We start from the raw sequence: 21,874 nt of genomic DNA, 5'->3' as shown, positions 1-21,874 counted from the left end.
ACTGTACCAACAACTTACACAGTACGATGGGTTTGGTGGTGGTTTTAGTTGCCAGCCGCCCATGCTGTGTTGAATACCCTGCATGGTCTTCTATTGGACCGCCTTCTCCCGGAGAAATATCGTGACGAGCTGCAGACTCGGAGCCTCTTTTGCCAGAAAGCAGCGAAGATGATTCGTCTTCTTCGTCAAAGGACTCTTGAGTCTTCACTTTTCACAGTGATATTCAACGACATTACGCACTTTCTTGGCTATTGGATCACTCAAACATGTCTAAATAGGCTGCCTATGTGGCTGTTTTAGTCTTTCAATTAGATATAAAGACATTTGCCTACAAACCCAACATAGGCCACTATTGCAGTTTTCGCATTCTCGAACCTGTGGCTTTACAACACGATGAAGAGAAATGTTTGCATCCTTTACCAAGCATGTCGGATTCGCTGCTGGCAATTGTGGTGCTGCCCAAACTGCCCTGAAGAGGGCGCTGCTGCTCTGTCTGATGATATTCTCCTCAACAGAACCACATTCTGGTAGGCTACACAGTCAAACAAGTATACCTACAGTATGTTGTACAATGTTTTATAAATTCATTAGTTAATTTTTGACAGAATCCCTGGACATAAAATCTAGTATGGCTTAACCAGAAGTAAGAAGCCTGGAAGGTAAGACTTTGCATGAAGAGTTAGCAAAGCAACATTTACTGTATGAAATGCAATGTTATCACCATCATTCTATTTCAATTATTATCACACACCCATTTTTGACTGGTAGAACAAATGAAAGAAATTCCTGAAAGGACTAGATGGAAAATAATGTACATGCATGGAAAATAACATCTGTACAACTTGGTGTACAAGTCTGTATGAATGCTGTATAGAAGGACCAGGGCATGGTGAATATTCCCCGTTGTCTCATAGTGAGATAACAGTACAGACTTGATGAAGGCTCTACTGGCTGTTGGATGCAGCTGGATGCTGAAGTTGGATGCTGAATGTACTCTTGAACTCTCTCTCAAATAGATCCTTCAATCTTTCGCCCATCCCACGGAACTCTGCATTATCCTTCAGGAAAAAAAAAGACAGACACATTTGTATAGAAAACATAAAACAAATTAGAAATACAATAAATACAACTCATTTAGCCTAATGCACCTTTTATGGATTAAACAAAGGCACATTGTTAAAGTGTTATTCATGCATTAGCACAAGTAAAGTTGACTACCATAATTCCAAGATTTTCTTTCAAAATGTTAGCCCTGAGTCTTCACATTGGATACTGCAGTAATGCAGTCTTACCCTGTTAAATGTGGCACAGTTGGTGAAGATAAACATCACGTCAGACACAAAGTGGTGCACTGTTTTGTAGAGATTCTGCTGCAGCTTCTCCACAACCCTGTCCAGCCACATCGGAGTCTTTATCACACTGGTGTAGTTTCTCACCTGGCAATGAAACACACAGACGGAGATATATGTGAACTTTGACACACACACACACACACACACACACACACACACACACACACACACACACACACACACACACACACACACACAGAGAGAGAGAGAACCAAGCAAACTTACATTGATGCAAGGATCCGTCACAAAGATGTTGTCCTCGTCGGCTTTGTACAGACACAGCAGGAGGTACTGGCATTCCTGTCAGAGTAAACGTGACTGGTCAGAGATTGTTTACATTTAATTCTGAATAATTATTTCATGTGAAGTATATAGTGATGCCTATAATGGACAGACAGACGGATAGGTTGAGTAATTGATTGACTGAAGGAAGTTGGAGGCAATTGGCCCAATTGTAGCAGTCATTAATACAGGCTCCTCACCAGTAGGTGGTCAGAGATTCGGCAGGTCAAGGCTTCCTGGTAGGTCATTTGTTTGGGGTAGCGCCACAACTGACTGGCCCCCAGAACACAGAATGTACACATCCACGTACGATTATCCCTGTGATAACACACATTTCAATAGTGCACAAATTAGCTGACAGCTAAGTTTACCTACAAAGAACAAACAGACCTCTCTTGTATCAAATGTATTTATCTTACTCTCTCTCTCATCAACCCTCAACTACTCTTCTCACCCCAGCGTAGCATCATCCACATTAGGAAGATGACATCTCTGATGGAAGGAGCGAGGACACTTATCACAGCATATCAAGCTGCCCTGGCTTCTACAGATGAAGCAGTCGTCATCGTTATCTTGATCATGCTGCCAAGACAGAGAAGAGATTGGTTAACAATCAAGCACCAACTTCATGTTTGTGTGTTAACGAATTTCGTACAGATTGGTTTCCCACACCCTCGTGTGTAAAACAAGGAGACTCCTTATCACCGATTCTGTTTGCTATGTTTGTTAATGATTTGGCCAAATAAATTAAACAGTTAAATACAGGAGTAAGATATGATGTTGAAATGTGGATTATATTATTTTGATGGCAGAAACTGAACAAGACCTGCGGAAAATGTTATTATGTGCAGTCAATTGGTGCAAAAGATGGAGAATCATGATTTTAATTTATTTAATTTTTTAATGCATTTTAGAAATCCAAGTACTAAGATAAGTTTTTCAGTTTTGTGGTGGTGAAGAAATTCTTGAGTTTACTAGCAATTAGAAATATTTGGGTCTTTATTTTGATGAACATACTGTATGACCTTTCAATACGGCACATCTGCCCTGGCTGACTCAGCATGGAGAGCTTTTGGGGGATTTATAGGAAAAACAAAAACACTCAAAGATATTGGTTATGCCACATATTCCAAACTTTATCAGACATGTGTGTCCTGTTCTGGACTATTCAGCAAGAGTGTGAGTTGCTAAGAGGTATCTCAAAGCAGTACTTATTTTTTAGGTGTCCACAAGTTTGCGCCTATACTGGCAATAACTGGGGATATTGGCTGGGAACCCTATGAGGTGAGATGGAAGGCGTGTATGCTGAGACTTTAGAATAGACTGTTGGATATGCCAATTGCCAGAAAAGTTTTTCAATGGGATCTCTTCACAGGAGGAGCCTGGGCAACCGAAATGTCGGACCTTTTCCAGCAGTCTGACTTTGAACATTTGTACAAAAAACAAATTAAGGGAGACATAGACACTATTAAAAAACAACTGATGATGCAATATGAAATGAAATAGGTGGGGGAGGTTAATCATAAACCCAAATCGTGTATGAGAGAGACAGTATATTATGTACAACCTACCTAAATGCAAGAGATCACTACGTGTAAGATCATGAATATTGCCCCTTTGTATTGAAACAGGTTGGTATAATGGTGAAATGGATGAGGAAAGACTATGTAACTATTGTGACCTCAAAGAAATAGAGAATAACATTCATTTTGTCATCTATTGCACTTTGTACCACGATATATACACTTTCCTTATTCCAGAAAGCCCACCAGATATACCTTGGAAATATGTGGCTGAGCGATGAGGAGAAACTTAAATGTTTTTTTGTCCATTGTGTATTTCTGTTTGCTGAATTTTTTGATAAAGCCTGGAATAAAAGAAAAAGGGCGACCTATAACTACATGCTAAAAGTATTTAACTCCTATATAGCAAAGTGCACGTGTGTGTCTGTAGGCCTGTCTCACACTTGAATCTTCTCTTTGTGCGAGACCAGGTTTAAATACCTTCTGTTGAATTTTCCGCTATTTATTTTTGATAATTTTTATTGATCGAGGGTTATTATTATTATTGCTAGGATAACCTTATCTACTATTATGCACTGATTTCTTTTTTCATTATTTATGCGGTGCGCACTTCGCAGAACACCAGAAGAATTATCACTGAATTATCACTGTGAATCATTGAAATGTTTGTTATATGTCAATTAATCCTGTAAGGGATGGGTTGCCAACTGATGATTTCACACGAAAATGTCATTCATTCATTCCTTATACAGTAATGTTAAGAAACATCTTGGAATTTCATTTTTACAACTGAAGCATTCGTTTAATCAATGTGATTGGCTGATTAGTAAGTGGGTGGCACCATGTTCCCGAGGGTCGAGGGGGAAACTTACCTGGTCTTTGACCGTGGAGCTGCACAGCTTGCACTTACACAGGAGAGAGTGGATGTGCAATAACTTACTCTGAAAATTTGAAACAAACAAAGACAGTAGTAGAACTAATAAAACGTTTTCGAAGAAGGGAAATGTTTTCATCACAGGTCCTTAAAGACCTGCCAGACTATCTTAAGCCATTCCTGGTACAGTAGGTTGGTAAGTGCCAAACACACATATTCTTTCTCTCTCATCTCTCTTCCTCGCTCTCTCTCTGTTCTCTTTCCCTCTGTACCTCGATGAGGACGCTGAGTGGTTTCCCGTCACACTGGATGTCTTTCTTCCAGGAGGGATCTTCCAGAGCTGACCCCTCCGTCACAAACTTCACCGGGGTCATCCAGCACAGCTCCGTACGGATGCTCTTTCCACACGACCCTGGGGCAACAGAGAAGATAAGGGCAAAAGGAAAAACTCAAATGAGACCCTATTATAACCCTAGTATAAATCCAATATGGGTCACTACAGCTGACCAGAGTGACATAGGGCTATGGAAAAATAACCTGTAGTGTATTGTCGACAATAGCTAAAATTGTGTAATTTACTTTACTTTATTACGTTTATTTTTGCAGGGACATTTTCATTAAAAGTGCCAGTTTTAGCCAGTCAGCTAATTTTCAACCATAGTCGCTGGGCAGTACTGTCACGCCCTGACCTGAGAGATCCTTTTCATGTCTCTATTTGGTCAGGGTGTGATTTGGGTGGGCATTCTATGTCTGTTTTTCTATGTTTGGGATTGCTTTGTTTCGGCCGGGTATGGCTCCCAATCAGGAACAGCTGTACATGGTTGTTGCTGATTGGGAGTCATACTTAGGCAGCCTGTTTTTCCTTTGGGTTTTGTGGGTGAATGTTTTCTGTTTAGTTTTGTAACCTGACAGAACTGTTGCTGGTCGTTTTTGGTTTATTTTGTAAGTGTTCATTCGGTCCATTAAAATCTTTCAAGATGAACACATCCTCCGCTGCACCTTGGTCTCATTTTGACGACGGCCGTTACAAGTACAGACAGACAATGAGCACATACAGAGCAGAGAGCAACATATGACAACTAGCACTTAGTACGCAGACAGACAGAGCAATGACACAAAAAGCAACCAAACAAAAGACAGAAAATGAACAATATCTACACACCTCACAAACTACAGACAGGTTGTGTGTTGCACAGTTACATGTGTCTGAAGGCAGTGAGTTCCAGACATGGGAAGCTCTCACGGTGAAAGCCGTCTGACTGAAGATGCTTTTCCTTAAGGGAACTATACAGTCACATCTCATGGCAGACCTTGTGGATCTGCTGCCATGGGTTTTCTGCTTGATAAAAGCACCTAAGTGGGAGCAGTATTTGCGGTGCAGCCAGAGAAAGAGGGTTGACAACATGTAAAAGTGTCTCCAGTACCTCCAATAGTTTTGGAGACATGGCAATAGCTATAGGATTTTCTTATGTTTATTAAACCCTGAGAGAATAAAAAATGTACCTGATGCAAACCGATCCTTATGTAGCATTCCATTGATGGCTCCACAGGTGACTTTGAAGACACACTTTTTCACAACACCATGGCTGACTCCTGTACTGCTCTCTCCTCCAGCAGTATTTGCCTGCTCTCCTCTCTCTCCTTCCTCTCTTTCCTGCTCAGCTTCTTCTTCCTCCTCTTCCTCCTCTTCCTCCTCACCATCATCCTCCTCAGATTCTGAAGTAAAGATAAACAAAGACGTTTAGGGTCAAAAACCTTATAGCAACAAAAACACATGGTTAGACAGACATCCTCCCCTTTACCAGATAGTCATGTCTAAAGGATTCAGAAAGATTCCATTGAGTTGTGATTTGTGTACATACCTGTGATTGAGCCCGCTGATTGGTTGGAGGGAAACAGTGCTCTCTTGGCCTAGAAAGGAGAAAATAGACAGACCAGTTGTACATATATCAGTCACATAATATACTTCTTTATCTAATATGGTAAGGTCATGGACAAAGAAAATTATCATTGGTCAAAGTATGATCACGCCCAAGAAATATAAATTCATGCCCGTATAAACATCACAATATCGACGGCTAAGGCTAAGCCATTGTCAAGCTTAGATGTTGCAATAAAACTGAATCATGACTAACATTCATAAACAACATGTATTCAGATGCTATGACGATGCAGCACTTTCTTTGCATTTTCAATGGTCCCACATCTTTCCATTTATGATGTGGATGTAGTAAGCATTTGAGGGCATTTGTACAACTAAATAGTCTAATTAAATTTGGCTGTTAATCCAGATGATGTGGTATGTTGAAAGATTGGTCTCATACCTGTTCACTCTTTCTTCTTTTCAAGTCTGGTGCAGTTAAATGTCCTTCCTGAGGTGGGTAGGATGGTGATGGGAGGGGGTTGAGAAAAGGAGACAAGACATTGCTTTTTAGTGTTGAATGGCTGAATGGCATATCGGTGAAATACCTGCACAGTTAGTTTCTTTACAGAAAAACATAAAGGGTATAATGTATAGCTATAGTTTGTTGCTACGTCTGGCCACATTTTCTGGTATATGTAATGATAAACCGATATGCTGTGGTAAGATTAGGGGAGACTGGGGGTGGTTGCCTCACGGGGTGGTTGCCTCACGGGTTGGTTGTCACAGTGCTAAAATGTTAAGTTAAAATGTGTGAATTCTTCGAAAGAACTCATTCACCTGGTCAATTCATGTTAGCACGACAAAACATTGAGGTGAGGGGAATTTATGTTTCGTTTAGGTACAAGGGGGAAAAAAGTGTGATATTTCTTCGTAAATGTTTTAATTATGGGATTATCCATGAACACGTACGTTTGTTGAAAATTGGAAAGGGAGAGCTATATTTCAAACCTATTTCTGAGTCCCTAGGTCAAGCTACGTGAACTAGCATCTTAAATGATTTAGTCGTTATCCCAGTTTATCTATTTACTTATGGCCCTGCCTACACCGAACGACTTTTAAAAAAATCATCTATGAACCAAAAAAGATTCCACTTTATTTGGAATGGCAAGCAACGCAAAATTAAACATGCCTATTTATATAATGAATATGAATTCGGAGGGCTGAAATGATTAAATATTAAAGCATTGAACCTCTCTGTCACATGGATGACGCTGGAGAGACGAAGCAGGTACGGGGAGTCAAACATTTAAGAAATAACGGACATGGAACGAGACAGGAACAGCGTCAGCATACAAGAAAACAAAGACAAAAAACAATCAATGCAGAAGCGGGGAACAGAGCTGGGGAACTGACAAATATAAGAGAGGTAATAACAGGTGATGAGTGAGTCCAGGTGAGTCCAATATCGCTGATGCGCGTGACGAGGGAAGGCAGGTGTGCGTAATGGATGATAGGAGCACGTGATGCAGGGCAGCCTGGCGCCCTCAATCGCCAGAGGGGGTGGGGAAGAGCGGGAGCAGACGTGACAGTACCCCTGCCCCCCCCCGGGCGCTACCTGGACGAACCGGCCGAGACATGGGTGCTGGGCAAGCCGGTTGGGGCGTAGAAGCCCAACGAACCGGCAGGAGCGTGATAGCCTGGCGAGCCGGCTGAGGCATGGAAGCCCGACGATCCGGCTGAGGCAAGACGCCTGTTGATTCAGCTGCAGAGAGGGAGCCCGATGATCCGGTGGAGTGGGATGGGAAGCCGCCGAGCCAACCGAGGCAAGGAAACCTCTCGAGCCAGCCAGGGCGTAAAAGCCCGACGGGCTGGCTTAGGCACCCCCGGTTCCATCGGCGCGGAATCCACCCCGACGTCACCAACAAAACAAAAAAACGAACAAAAAACTCCTGGACCGGCTGGGCGAACAAAAACTGACGTTCCGGCTGAGGCCCGAACGTGGGATGGGCGCCATCCAAGCCAACTGGGGCAAGGAAACCTCTCGAGCCAGCTAGGGCGTGGAAGCCCGACGAGCTGGCTAGGCACCCCCGGTTCCATCGGTAGCGACCCAGAACTCCCCGATGCTTCGTGTGGTTGGCTTCTGCATTCTGTCACATGGATGACGCTGGGAGGGGTTTAGATATGGATATTAAGATACCTTGATATTTAAACTATTCGCACTCTTCAAAATAGTTATTCATGAGCTGATCTGGTCATCAACTAATCATCAACAAGACTTTGCCAAAATATTCTGACATTCGTTTATTATTAGGTTATCTAGCCAGCTATCTAGCCAACTATGGTCATTTGAATTCTCATTTGACTGCTGTTTGTATGATTTGACAACGCTATAGTCGGGATGTGCTCTGTGCGTCCTGAGTGCGCTCTGTGTCGTGAATTAATTTAGGAAAATGATAACGCTCTGAATTTATGAATGGCCTGTTTTGCAATTCACAACGCCATTGGCGATCAAAGATCATTCTATGAAGGCGTCACTACAGATCCGGGTTCGATCCTGGGCTGTGTTGCAACCGGGAGACCCATGAGACGGCACACAATTGGCCCATCGTCGTCTGGGATAGGGGTAGCTTTGGCCAGCTGGGATGTCCTTGTCCCATCGCGCTCTAGCGACTGTGGTGGCCGGGCGAATGCACGCTTATTTCAGGTCACCAGCTGTACGGTGTTTCCTCTGACACATTGGTGCGGCTGGCTTTCGGGTTAAGCGAGCAGTGTGTCAAGAAGCAGTACGGCTTGGCGGGTCGTGTTTCGGAGGACGCGTGGCTCTCAACCTTTGCCAGTCCTGAGACCGTACGGGAGTTGCAGCAATGGGACAAGACTGTAACTACCAATTGGATATCACGAAATTGGGGAGAAAAAAATGGATAAAATCAATTAAAAGTTGTTTGTATGTGTGTGTCAAGGAGTCAGTGTAAGTATGTGTGAATGTGTAGGTCCAGGTCCAGGTTGTGTGCATAGAGTCAGTGCAAGAGAGTTATTGCAAAAAAAGGGTCAATGCAGGTAGTCTGAGGGCTTTTGCCAAATCTTTTCAGCCTCCTCAGGGGGCAGAGGCATTGTCGTGCCCTCTTCATTACTGTGTTGGTGTGTTTGGACTATGATAGATCCTTAGTGATGTGGACACCGAGGAACTTGAAGCTCAGGACCGGCTCCACTACAGCCCTGTCGATGTGAATGGGGGTGTGCTTGGCCTTCCGTTTATTGTAGTCCACGATCAGTGTCCTTTGTCTTTCTGACATTGAAGGAGAGGTTGTTGTCCTAGCACTACACTGCGAGGTCTCTGACCTCCTCCCTATAGGTTATATCAACGACGTCGGTGATCAGGCCTACTACCGTTGTGCTGTCGGCAAACTTAATGATGGTGTTGGAGTCGTGCGTGGTCACGCAGTTGTGGGTGAACAGGGAGTACAGGAGGGGATTAAGCACACACCCCTGAGGTGCCCTGGTCTTTAGGGTCAGCGTGGCAGATGTGTTGTTGCCTACCCTCACCACCTGGGCGCGTCCATCAGGAAGTCCAAGATCCAGTTGCAGAGGGAGGTGTTCAGTCCCACAGTACTTAGCTTAGTGATGAGCTTCGAGGGTACCATGGTGTTGAACGCTGAGCTGTAGTCAATGAACAGCATTCTCAAGTAGGTGTTCCTTTTGTCCAAGTGGGAAAGGGCAGTGTGGAGTGCAATAGAAATTGCGTCATCTGAGGATCTGTTGAGGCGGTATGCGAATTGGAGTTGGTCCAGGGTGTCTGGGATGATGGTGTTGATGTGATCCATGACCAGCCTTTCAAAGCATTTCAGGGCTACAGATGTGAGTTCTACTGGGCGATAGTCATTTAGACAGGTTACCTTGGCGTTCTTGGGCACAGGGACTATGGTGGTCTGATTGAAGATACGTAGGTATTACAGACTGGGTCAGGGAGAGACTGAAAATGTCAGTGAAGACACTTGCCAGCTGGTCAGTGCATGCTCTGAGTACGCACCCTGTGGCCTTGGGAATGTTAACCTGTTTAAAGGTCTTACAGTGACTCCATGTTGGAATTAGATATGAAGATAAAAAGGGTCAGTCCACATTTCAACCCAAGACCTCTGTGTTTCTCCTAATATTGAAAATAGTTTTGTAAGATATACTAGTGCTGAGAAACACACACAAGAGTAAAAAGTGTGACAACCAACCCCAGTCTCCCCTATATGATATTGTATATGATACAGACTATATGATACCGACCTATATATATCCCAGAGTGTAGTGTATGGCAACATTGTCCAAATGACATAGGCCTGATTAGAGTATGAAAAGTGACCAAGCTGTTCAACTTTCCTGTTATCACGTCTGGTTGAATTGTGCTTTTAAAAAGGTCTAATAAATTAATTAAAAATATATGCTGTACCTGGATCAGTTTTTCCAGAGTGGTGTCTCTACAGTGGATACTGTACTTCCAGTTCTTACAGCTCTTCTTCCCCCCAAACTCCTCAAAGCCACTTGGGGTGAACCAGCGACCCTGGACCACAATGCACATCTCCCCTGAGACAAACCAATAAGGAAGTCAGACATCAACCAGCAACCCTGAACCACAATGCACCTCTCCCCTGAGACAATTCAATGAGGAAGTCAGACATCATACACACCACCACAAATTAAAACCATGCAAAGTCAAATAGACTGTAGTACACATGTGCCTGACAGTGATTAAAACCTGGGTCTCCTGCACATCACAATACTGTGTTAACCCACTAAAGGCTATGCATTAGATCTGGGCCCGTATTCACAAAGGGTCTCAGAGTGGAACATTTATTGTAAGTGCTGATGGGTAAAAAATAAAAGCTATCCTTAATCATAAAAGTTACACCTAGTCAACAGATTTTTAGGACACCTCATGAGCTGTTAAGAGTTACCAGCAGGTGTCTTGATAATAGAAAAATGCAGCGAGTCAGTGGTTCCAGCGCCACATGCAATTACTTTGGAGTTGTTAAAATAATGTTATGATATTTCAACTGTATATGATCAATCCATAAATGATCTAGACCTACTGTACATGTAACAGTATCTCTTGAGCATTTGACAATGATTTCACATGAGGCCTATTCCACAAGTATATGCTTAAATACTTATAAACATTAGGCTAATAAATAAACAAGTTTTTCTTTTGATTATTTATTTACCTACATCATGTTATTTCAAGTTATCCAACATCACTTTGTTAAAAAATATGTTAAAATTGGGCATGCCTATAAATTGGGCAATTGATGGCATCTAGGGCTTATGTTAAATTTGATTGTGTTCGATGAAAATGATAGACCTTTCAAACGTTATTTACAACGTTGTATGCAACATTATCTGCAAGTGACTTGATGCCTTGTGTGTCAAAGCGATTCAGAGTTGTTAAATGGAAGTGACGAGTGTGTTGATATAACGGTAATATTGTCAAAATTACGCTTTAAACAACCATCAGAATTGGTTAAAAAAAATATGCATGCCAACATATTAGAGTAGGCAACAGTGGATGCTGCTGAGGGGAGGACGGCTCATAATAATGGCTGAACGGCGCAAATGGAATGGCATCAAACAGATGGAAACCATGTGTTTGATGTTTTTAATACCATTCCAATCATTACACTCCAGCCATTACCACGAGCCCTTTCTCCCCAATTAAGATGCCACCAACCTCCTGTGGTAGGCAAAGTGATCGTGCCAGGTGAAAATGATAACCAACTTTTTACCATTGCAACATTTGATGTAGGCTACAGTCACATTCACTATGGTTGCGTGTTACCTATAGAGTTAACAGGCAAGGACTGACCATCCATGCTATTAACAATATAGCTTTAACCATGTTTTGAGGGTACAACCATTGAAGTAAAACAAGCGTATACAGCATTTTGTTCTGATGGGGTAAAACAGTTGAACTAAGCTCATGAGGTAATAATAAGTTATATTCTTTAAGAATCAATTGGTACATATCATAAATGTATAAGTCCAAAAATGTATGTAGCAACTGCAGATTGCCACTTTTAAGGTCTCAGCCAAGGTTATTCAGCCAAACCACATCCATCATTACACACAAACACATCATATAAAAAGTCCTTGTTATGACCTACCTTTGGCCAGCTTGTCCCTGTTGAGCATGCCTTCTTTGTCCCCACAGGTGACTGGGAGCTGGCTCTTGTAGATGGGCCAGGTCCAGATGTCAGCTTTCTCCCCCTTCCTGAAAGGAGAACCTGCATGGGGACACGTTGGGGACAGTCATTAAGATTGGACTTGAAATAAAAAATAAATATACACTGCTCAAAAAAATAAAGGGAACACTTAAACAACACAATGTAACTCCAAGTCAATCACACTTCCACAGGTGGGGGTTGTGCTAACAGCCCAACACCGTGCAGGACGTTTGGCATTTGACAGAGAACACCAAGATTGGCAAATTCGCCACTGGCGCCCTGTGCTCTTCACAGATGAAAGCAGGTTCACACTGAGCACGTGACAGACGTGACAGAGTCTGGAGACGCCGTGGAAAACGTTCTGCTGCCTGCAACATCCTCCAGCATGACCGGTTTGGCGGTGGGTCAGTCATGGTGTGGGGTGGCATTTCTTTGGGGGGCCGCACAGCCCTCCATGTGCTCGACAGAGGTAGCCTGACTGCCATTAGGTACCGAGATGAGATCCTCAGACCCCTTGTGAGACCATATGCTGGTGCGGTTGGCCCTGGGTTCCTCCTAATGCAAGACAATGCTAGACCTCATGTGGCTGGAGTGTGTCAGCAGTTCCTGCAAGAGGAAGGCATTGATGCTATGGACTGGCCCGCCCGTTCCCCAGACCTGAATCCAAATGAGCACATCTGGGACATCATGTCTCGCTCCATCCACCAACGCCACGTTGCACCACAGACTGTCCAGGAGTTGGCGGATGCTTTAGTCCAGGTCTGGGAGGAGATCCCTCAGGAGACCATCCGCCACCTCATCAGGAGCATGCCCAGGCGTTGTAGGGAGGTCATACAGGCACGTGGAGGCCACACACACTACTGAGCCTCATTTTGACTTGTTTTAAGGACATTACATCAAAGTTGGATCAGCCTGTAGTGTGGTTTTCCACTTTAATTTTGAGTGTGACTCCAAATCCAGACCTCCATGGGTTGATAAATTGGATTTCCATTGATTATTTTTGTGTGATTTTGTTGTCAGCACATTCAACTATGTAAAGAAAAAAATATTTAATAAGATTATTTCATTCATTCAGATCTAGGATGTGTTATTTTAGTGTTCCCTTTATTTTTTTGAGCAGTATATTTCACCCTGCCAAAAAAATAAACCTACTTCCTACCCTATGAATTCAGGAGTCAATATTTACTCAAGAAAATGTCTGTTTGAAGTTAGAGGTACTTTAGACTTTCCTACTCAAGGCCTCCTCTTTTCCCCCAGGGAACATAAGCCGGGGACTCACAGTATTTGAGCCTCTGGACTTTCCTCTTCTGACTGGGGGTGGACTGGGTGGATGTGCTGGGCTGCTCCTCCTCTGCACTCGCACTTCTCTTTTTCTGGTTCCTCTTTTTCCTTCCTGTCTTCTCCTCCTCCTCTTCTCCTTCCGCTGAAGCCTTCTTCTTCTTATCCTCCTCCTCTTCCTTCTCCACCTTCTCTGGCAGTTTCTCATAGAATGTGAATGACCCTACAAGGGATTGGTGGCAAAACTGAGCAAACCATGCAACCTAATTCATGTACACCTAATAAAATATTATTATAAATACAAATTAGACAGGGCTTTGAACCTCAACTTCAAAGTATCCACCATTGAGACTACATTTATATTATACTAGGAGTTAGAATTATATATAGATATTAGCCTATCCATACAAATGCCATAATAAGAGAATAGTAAGAGTGAAGGCTACAGAACTGACCATCCAGCAGGCGGTTTCGTAGCAGGCGTAACGTTGGGTACTGCTGCAGGAGGTGGTCCCTGAACACACAGTTCCAGAACACCTTGATGCTGTCGGGCCTCTCTGCCTCCACCCAGTCCAACACCTGGTACACACCCTTCTCCCTCAGCTCCTTACTCCTAATCAAAATCAGCTTCTGCAGGAGGGGTCAAATACAAAACCATGGTCCAATTTGTGAGGGTTAACAAATTGTGGCTGGAGTAGAGTGATAGACTTGATTCTCTAGAAGCAACTACCATCCCAGTCAGTTCATGTGACAGACAGGAATTCATGGACACACATCAGGCATTACTAATCAATGATCATCAACTCCAATGTCCACTCTTACAATTAACATTCAAAGACTTGTTATTTATATTGTTTGTACCCAGCTAGTAATAGGACAGTGAATGGTCTTAGTGTACACAGTACACTTTTAGAATTAGTGTTGACCCAATGAACCCTGGAGAACCTCAAGGAACCTCGAGCGGTCAAACCGGTAGTCATTTAGGCAGGTTGCCTTTGTGTTCTTGGACACAGGCACTATGGTGGTCTGCTTAAAAAATGTTGGTATTACAGACTCAGACAGGGAGAGGTTGAAAATGTCAGTGAAGATACTTGCCAGTTGGTCAGTGCATGCTCGCAGTACACGTCCTGGTAGTCCGTCTGGCCCTGTGGCCTTGTGAATGTTGAACTGTTTAAAGGTCTTACTCACATCGGCTGCGGAGAGCGTGATCACACAGTCTTCCGGAACAGCTGGTGCTCTCATGCATGTTTCAGTGTTATTTGCCTCAAAGCGAGCATAGAAGTAGTTTAGCTCGTCTGGTAGGCTCATGTCACTGGGCAGCTCTCGGCTGTGCTTCCCTTTGTAGTCTGCAATGGTTTGCAAGCCCTGACACATCCGATGAGCATCAGAGCCGGTGTAGTACAATTCGATTTTAGTCCTGTATTGACGCTTTGCCTGTTTGATGGTTTGTCGAAGGGCATAACGGAATTTCTTATAAGCTTCCGGGTTAGAGTCCCGGTCCTTGAAAGCAGCAGCTCTAGCCTTTAGCTCGGATGTTGCCTGTAATCCATGGCTTCTGGTTACGGTCACTGTGGGGACGACATCAACGATGCACTTATTGATGAAACCAGTGACTGATGTGGTGTACTCCTCAATGCCATCGGAGGAATCCCAGAACATATTCCAGTCTGTGCTAGCAAAACAGTCCTGTAGCTTAGCATCTGCTTCATCTACCACCTTTTGATTGATCTAGTCACTGGTACTTCCTGCTTTAATTTTTGCTTGTAATTATGGTCAGATTTGCCAAATGGAGGGAGAGCTTTGTATGCGTCTCTGTGTGTGGAGTAAAGGTGGTCCAGTTTTTTTCCCCTCTGGTTGCACATTTAACATGCTGATAGAAATTTGGTAAAACGGATTTAAGTTTCCCTGCATTAAAGTCCCTGGCTACTAGGAGCGCTGCCTCTGGGTGAGCGTTTTCTTGTTTGCTTATGGTGGAATACAGCTCATTCAATGCTGTCTTAGTGCCAGCCTCAGACTGTGGTGGTATGTAAACAGCTACGAAAAATACAGATGAAAACTCTCTAGGTAGATAGTGTGGTCTACAGCTTATCATAAGATACTCTACCTCAGGCGAGTAATAGCTGGAGACTTCCTTAGATATCGTGCACCAGCTGTTATTTACAAAAATACATAGTCCCACGCCCCTTGTCTTACCAGACACCGCTGTTCTATCCTGCTGGTACAGTGTATAGCAAGCCAGCTGTATGTTGATAGGTCTACCTCTGCACAGCAGGGCCGTAGCTACATATAAGGACACCGAGGTCCGGACCTCACCTTGAAACTTGGTTGTACATCAGCAGTTTTCCTCGTTATCTCACTCACTGACAGTCACTTAGTTAACTTTTAAAACTGCAAAAACTTCTCCCCACCACATGGCAAATGTATAATTGAAGGAAATTAGCTGTAAAACTGCAACAACAACAAAAAGTTATGTTAAGCAAATGTATTTGTTGACCTTTTGTTAATAAAATTTTTTTTGCTAACAGATCCCTCTGTACATATTAAATTGTCGATTTTAAACCCGGTGCTGAGTTAATGTGAGTTAATGTATAGCGGCTAATTGTCACGTCCTGACCAGCAGATGGAGCTGTTGTTGTAGTTTTGGGGTCAGGACGTGGCAGTCTTGTGTGTGTGATTGTTCTGTGTTGGTCTTGTGACTCCTGATCAGGAACAGCTGGGGATCGTTGTTCCTGATTGGGAGTCATATATGTAGGAGTATGTTTGTCACTTGGCTTTGTGGGTAGTTGTTTTTGCACTGCGTGTTGTGTGCCTGCAAAACTGTTCCTGTCTTATATATTGTTTGAATTGTTCAGTGGATGCTCTACTCCTTTATTTTAATTAAAGATGAGTATTCACATACCTGCTGCGCCTTGGTCCATTTTTACAGAAGACAGCCGTTACAGAACTACCCACCACCAAAGGACCAAGCAGCGGAGAAGAGGACAGAGGCAAGTGAGGGAGGAATGTTGGAGGCAGCCCCAAGAATTTTTTAGGGGGGGGCACAAGGGCTATTTGGCGGGGCGAGATTACAGCCCCAGGCCAGCTCCCCGTACCCTTGTAGGGCAGACTGGACAGGTCCCGTGCTTTGGGGTTGGGGCTGTGGTGAGGCCTGGGATTTTCAGGCCGGTAGGCAAGGTACCAGCGCCCCGCATGTGCCAGGGGCGAAGTAGGCATCGAGCCGGAACGGGTGATGCCAACCCTGCGCTCAAGACCGCCAGTGCGCCCTTTCGGTCCGGTGTTTCCCGCCAGACGCACTAGCATGGAGGTGCGTGTCTCCAGGCTGGCACGTCCTATACCAGCCCCACGCATCAGGAGTCTAGTGTGTCAACCCAGCCCCGCCAGTCAACAGTCGTCAGAGCTGCCCGCCAGTCAACAGTCGTCAGAGCTGCCCGCCAGTAAACAGTCGTCAGAGCTGCCCGCCAGTCAACAGTCGTCAGAGCTGCCCGCCAGTCAACAGTCGTCAGAGCTGCCCGCCAGTCAACAGTCGTCAGAGCTTCCCGCCAGTCAACAGTCGCCAGAGAGGTCAGACTGCCCTGAACTGCCGGAGTGGCCAGACTGCCCTGAACTGCCGGAGTGGCCAGACTGCCCTGAACTGCCAGAGTGGCCAGACTGCCCTGAACTGCCAGAGTGGCCAGACTGCCCTGAACTGCCGGAGTGGCCGGACTGCCCTGAACTGCCGGAGTGGCCGGACTGCCCTGTTCTGCCAGAGTGGCCGGACTGCCCTGTTCTGCCAGAGTGGCCGGACTGCCCTGTTCTGCCAGAGTGGCCGGACTGCCCTGTTCTGCCAGAGTGGCCGGACTGCCCTGTTCTGCCAGAGTGGCCGGACTGCCCTGTTCTGCCAGAGTGGCCGGACTGCCCTGTTCTGCCAGAGTGGCCGGACTGCCCTGTTCTGCCAGAGGTGCCCGCCTGCCCTGATCTGCCAGGGTGCCCGGCCTGTCAGGATCAGCCCGAGTGGTCCTCCTGCCCTCCGGTCCAGCCCGAGTGGCCCTCCTGCCCTCCGGCCCAGCCCGAGGGGCCCTCCTGCCCTCCGGCCCAGCCCGAGGGGCCCTCCTGCTCCCCGGCCCAGCCCGAGGGGCCCTCCTGCTCCCCGGCCCAGCCCGAGGGGCCCTCCTGCTCCCCGGCCCAGCCCGAGGGGCCCTCCTGCCCCCCGGCCCAGCCCGAGGGGCCCTCCTGTCCTCCGGCCCGGCTCGAGGGGTCCGTCTGCCTGGCGCAGCTATCGGCTCCACCGAAGTGGGCGACGCCGAGGGTGGAGCAGGGTCCACGTCCTGCACCGGAGCCACCTCCAGGATAGGTGGGTTGGGGAGGGAGGGTGTAGCACAGTGCCGTCGTTGACGGCAGCCACCCTCCCTTCCCTCCCTTATTGTTTAGGGGTTATTGTTTATGGGTTTTGTTGGGGATTTTGTTTGTTGGTGTTTTTTTCGTTGTTAGGTGCATTCCGGGGTCTGCACCTTGAGGGGGGGGTACTGTCACGTCCTGACCAGCAGATGGAGCTGTTGTTGTAGTTTTGGGGTCAGGACGTGGCAGTCTTGTGTGTGTGATTGTTCTGTGTTGGTCTTGTGACTCCTGATCAGGAACAGCTGGGGATCGTTGTTCCTGATTGGGAGTCATATATGTAGGAGTATGTTTGTCACTTGGCTTTGTGGGTAGTTGTTTTTGCACTGCGTGTTGTGTGCCTGCAAAACTGTTCCTGTCTTATATATTGTTTGAATTGTTCAGTGGATGCTCTACTCCTTTATTTTAATTAAAGATGAGTATTCACATACCTGCTGCGCCTTGGTCCATTTTTACAGAAGACAGCCGTTACACTAATTGCATAGTCAATAGGCTATGTCTTTGTAGATCACCTTAGGGGACTGAAGCTCCAGCAACCGATGTGATAATGGTTGTTGTTTTTTGGCTTTCTCTTTTTTGGCTTTCTCTCTTTTGTTTTTTTTCTGTTCTCCAAATAGAATTTTGTATAGAAATGCAGTAAATGAGCTTCAACTTTCTTAAAATGTCTAAAAATCAGATCCTGGCTACAGCCCTTCACATCAGCTCCAGTACTCCTACAAACCGGGTCTATACACTAGTCCCAATAGTCTCAATACTAATCTAAACTGGATCTACACCTGCATATCTCAGCACAAATACCCATACGAACCAGGTTCGATACTCTGATAAACCAGTTACACTTGTGACTATTCAGCAAAACTTACATAAGGTCTACCATTGTGTAAGATACACTAAACAAACCTATTGACAATACATATTTGATCAGTTATTACATTACAGTTTATGGGCCTATACATGGCCAACATTTTACAGTCAAAATCACTGCTTTAAACATATGTAAAGGCGAATGGATAATGGTAAAATCATCTGTAAAATAATCTTGATCAAGTATATCCATAACCCAACATAAGGAGCATCATGGATTCAACACTGTAATAGAGATCTGTAATTTATACGGTAATTTGAGGCATTATCAACAGTAAAAAAAAAAACTGAAACATTTTACTGCAGCATACTATAAAATGGTGCATTTTAGCAGAATTGCTGTATTTTGAATGGTACTGTAATTCCACCCCCAGAAAATCTTTTGACCAATATTGGGTCTATGGTAGTGTTGTTTCTGTACCGTTAACATATTTTGAGGCGCACCTTGTAAGAGGCTATATTTATTGCATCCGTGATTGAGAATGCTGTACCAATTTAACTCGTATGTGGTTATAGTGTCCCATTAATTTAAAATGTGGGGGTTCAGATTGGAGTTGCAGCTAGTCTTAAACCTTAAATGGTTGAGCAAAAGGCATTTGCCATGTCCTTTAGGTCTGCTTTGCCCTGAAGTTGCTGCCAATTTGGAAGCCTTAAGGTCTCTAGAAGTGCAAGTGACATAAAACACTAGTGATGGGAAACCGATGCTTTCTGAAGGCTTCAGCGCTTTCACCAAAATGTACCGAAAAACGGATCTTCATTATCTGTTCACAATGCACATTAGTGACATCTGCTGGTTAGAAATAAACAGCAGTGTATGATTATCAGATAGACGTTGTTTTAATCCACTGCTTTCATCTGAACTCTGTGGCACAGCGGTAAATTGTTGGCTTTAGTAGCCTATAATCAGTTGGAATACCAGCTTCGCATCTTTACTGTTTTTCAAAAACTGAATCTATGACATTATTTAAGATGCTTAAGACAGAAGTTTATACTATACTAAATAAATACAAATATTTGAACAGTGCAGAAAGTGTTTCACATAAAACCATTTTCAAAATAGTGTGCCTTCAACAGGATTCCAACTCATACCCTCACAACCCTGAATGTTCTCTACTCTACCAGGTAAGCTACCAGTCAGCTGAAACTTTTTCTACAAGATCCTAACTATATTTGAAAGTACGTGTCTAGTACAGGTCGGTGTTTGAAAGCAGCTTGGAATCGAAGACAGCACCGGAACCACAGAGAAATCAGTGGGATTTCGTATTTTGTAACACACGGTTTGAAAAAGCATGTGATGAAATGAAGCTTCGGACGTCATTGATGACGTACTCCTGATAAAGTGATACACACATCAGCACACTTCTTTGAAGTAGCTGCTTAGCGATTTTGACACATGCCTCAGAGCTCCGGTATCAAACGTAACACTATAAAACACCAAATATGAATTCATATGCTTTAGGGGAGAGTGGGATAAGTTGAGCATTTTTTACATTCAGCATCACTCCGTCAACGGAAATATAGTGTTCTTTCTAAAAAAGATATCTACATATATTTCAGGATGTTGTGTATCCTCGGACATAATCAGAATTCAAGAAAACATGACAATTTTGAAAACATAGCTAGTCCCAAAAAAGTAGTCTCTTGGCACAACTTATGAGGTAAGGTGAGCTGCGGAACAGGGTAAGTTAAGCCTCCTAGAAATGTCTACTGAATGAAATATTGCCACTACCTTTTTAAAACCATGTCTATCTTTATTTCCCAAATACAATTCCCAATCACTTTTTGTCTTTTAATAATTTCAAGCATCTTTTAACACAGGCTTAACACCTAACAAACACTTTTTTAAAACACTTTTAACATAGACCAGGCCCTATTGTTGCCTCATATGCCAGCAATAATGCCTTGCATTACACCTGGGAAGAAAACACTTCAAATTGCTCAACTTGCCATTGGCTCAACTTACCCGATGTGAAACATTTTGACTATATTAGCCCACACAGCTACAAGGATGCACTTTTATGCTAGGTTTAGGATCTCATATTGAAGCTTATAGAGACTCCAACTGATGTACAGAACAATCTTATAATGATCTACTTTGGTTCAGATAAAAGCATCATGATACCTCTAACACAATAAATGTATTTGACTTGTTGAGAATCTGTTTTTTGGACTTAACACTTTCTTCCTTCACAGACACCATCAGATGATGACCTCTTCCTAAATATTTGGTCAAATCTTGCACCAATCCCTTGTAATTACAGTAAAATACTAAGAAATTCAAACTCTCACCTCAATAAATGTAATTCATTCATCCAATCATTCATTCCTTTCAATGATAGTAGCATTTACAGTATAGGCCTAATACAGTACATTTTACGGTATTGTACTGTGTCATTACACAGTACTTGCTATGATTCTGTATTTATATTACAGTACCTGTACTTTAATATTAAATACATTTTACTTGCCACCGAGCTGCCTATAAATTACTGTGAAATTCTGTAAAGTAGGACCTACAAAAGTTTGTTTCGGTATTGTGACCGATGGGATTAAATTGAACCTTTGTTTGGGCGGCTATGTCTATAGAAATTTGGCGGTCTCTACTGCTCTCACCTTGTACATGTTGTCCGGAATGAGGTGGTGGTCACGGAGCTGGTTCAGAAAGGTGTGTGGTTGCACCATGCACGACATCTCTGTCCTATTACAGCGTAAAAACTGCAGTAACTGCTTATCTGTCAGAAAAGCCAACGGGTCCATTGGCGCCGATCGCAACTGTAGTTCACCTCTTCAATTCAGTTTTCTTTGTTGAAAAAAATCCAATATTTACCAGGTCACTGAATATATTAACAGTTTAATAATTAATGAACAGGCTAAAATTGGGTTGCACGTATAGATTCATAAATTAAAGTATGATTGTAGGCTATTTACATTTCAATACAGGCCCAGGGTGGAATGATTCATTCAGACGATAGACGCGCAAAAGCAATCGAGACGAAAATAGCTTACATTCCAGTTTGGACGATGGACGTAATCAAAAAGTTTTCAGTTGTAGGCCTACAACATGTTGCTATTGTTATTTTCGAAGAGAAAATAGATCTCCCGCCTGCACTGAAACCCACCTCAAATGACGTTTGGAAAGTGAAAGTGCTCATGTGACCGGCCGGTCCCGGCCGCAATAGGCGAGACCACAAAATTGCCGCCCCTTATCAGAATAGTCCCAGTAAGCAAAATTACGTTAAAAAGACGTCTACAATTCGTATTTT

The 21,874-nt window shown here is 43.9% G+C and overlaps 1 protein-coding gene across 2 annotated transcripts; it reads right to left on the bottom strand.

Annotated features, from left to right (window-relative positions):
* Positions 1-560: 560 nt before the first annotated feature.
* On the bottom strand, positions 561-21,767 carry LOC106607432 (nuclear body protein SP140-like protein). 2 transcript variants are annotated; one of them, XM_014204371.2, is made up of 15 exons: positions 21,225-21,766; positions 13,832-14,006; positions 13,378-13,599; positions 12,039-12,158; positions 10,331-10,464; positions 6,356-6,403; positions 5,894-5,942; positions 5,535-5,747; positions 4,304-4,443; positions 4,030-4,098; positions 2,089-2,216; positions 1,835-1,952; positions 1,578-1,652; positions 1,293-1,436; positions 561-1,058 (listed from the first exon to the last, which is right to left on the bottom strand). In XM_014204371.2, the coding sequence occupies exons 1-15, from the start codon at positions 21,366-21,368 to the stop codon at positions 945-947; spliced, it is 1,893 nt and encodes a 630-aa protein (XP_014059846.2). In that variant the 5' UTR covers positions 21,369-21,766; the 3' UTR covers positions 561-944. The 2 variants fall into 2 exon arrangements, with proteins under 2 accessions (XP_014059846.2, XP_045576617.1); XM_045720661.1 differs by lacking the exon at positions 13,378-13,599 and having other exon boundaries at positions 21,225-21,767.
* Positions 21,768-21,874: the final 107 nt, after the last annotated feature.

Source organism: Salmo salar, chromosome ssa06, assembly GCF_905237065.1.
Source record: "Salmo salar chromosome ssa06, Ssal_v3.1, whole genome shotgun sequence".
Lineage (NCBI taxonomy): Eukaryota > Metazoa > Chordata > Actinopteri > Salmoniformes > Salmonidae > Salmo > Salmo salar.
Note: the sequence above shows the minus strand (reverse complement) of the source record. Positions and strands in the feature narration are given on the sequence as shown.

What these genes read in the sequence shown, in the direction of transcription:
- LOC106607432 (XM_014204371.2), bottom strand. Translation starts at nt 21,368, where the DNA reads ATGGACCCGTTGGCTTTTCTGACAGATAAGCAGTTACTGCAGTTTTTA. An exon ending in CAGGGACAAGCTGGCCAAAG is followed by an intron (nt 10,465 to 12,038) that starts GTAGGTCATAAC and finishes GGTTTGTCTCAG; the next exon opens with GGGAGATGTGCATTGTGGTC. An exon ending in TAAGGATCGGTTTGCATCAG is followed by an intron (nt 4,444 to 5,534) that starts GTACATTTTTTA and finishes CTGTTGCCCCAG; the next exon opens with GGTCGTGTGGAAAGAGCATC.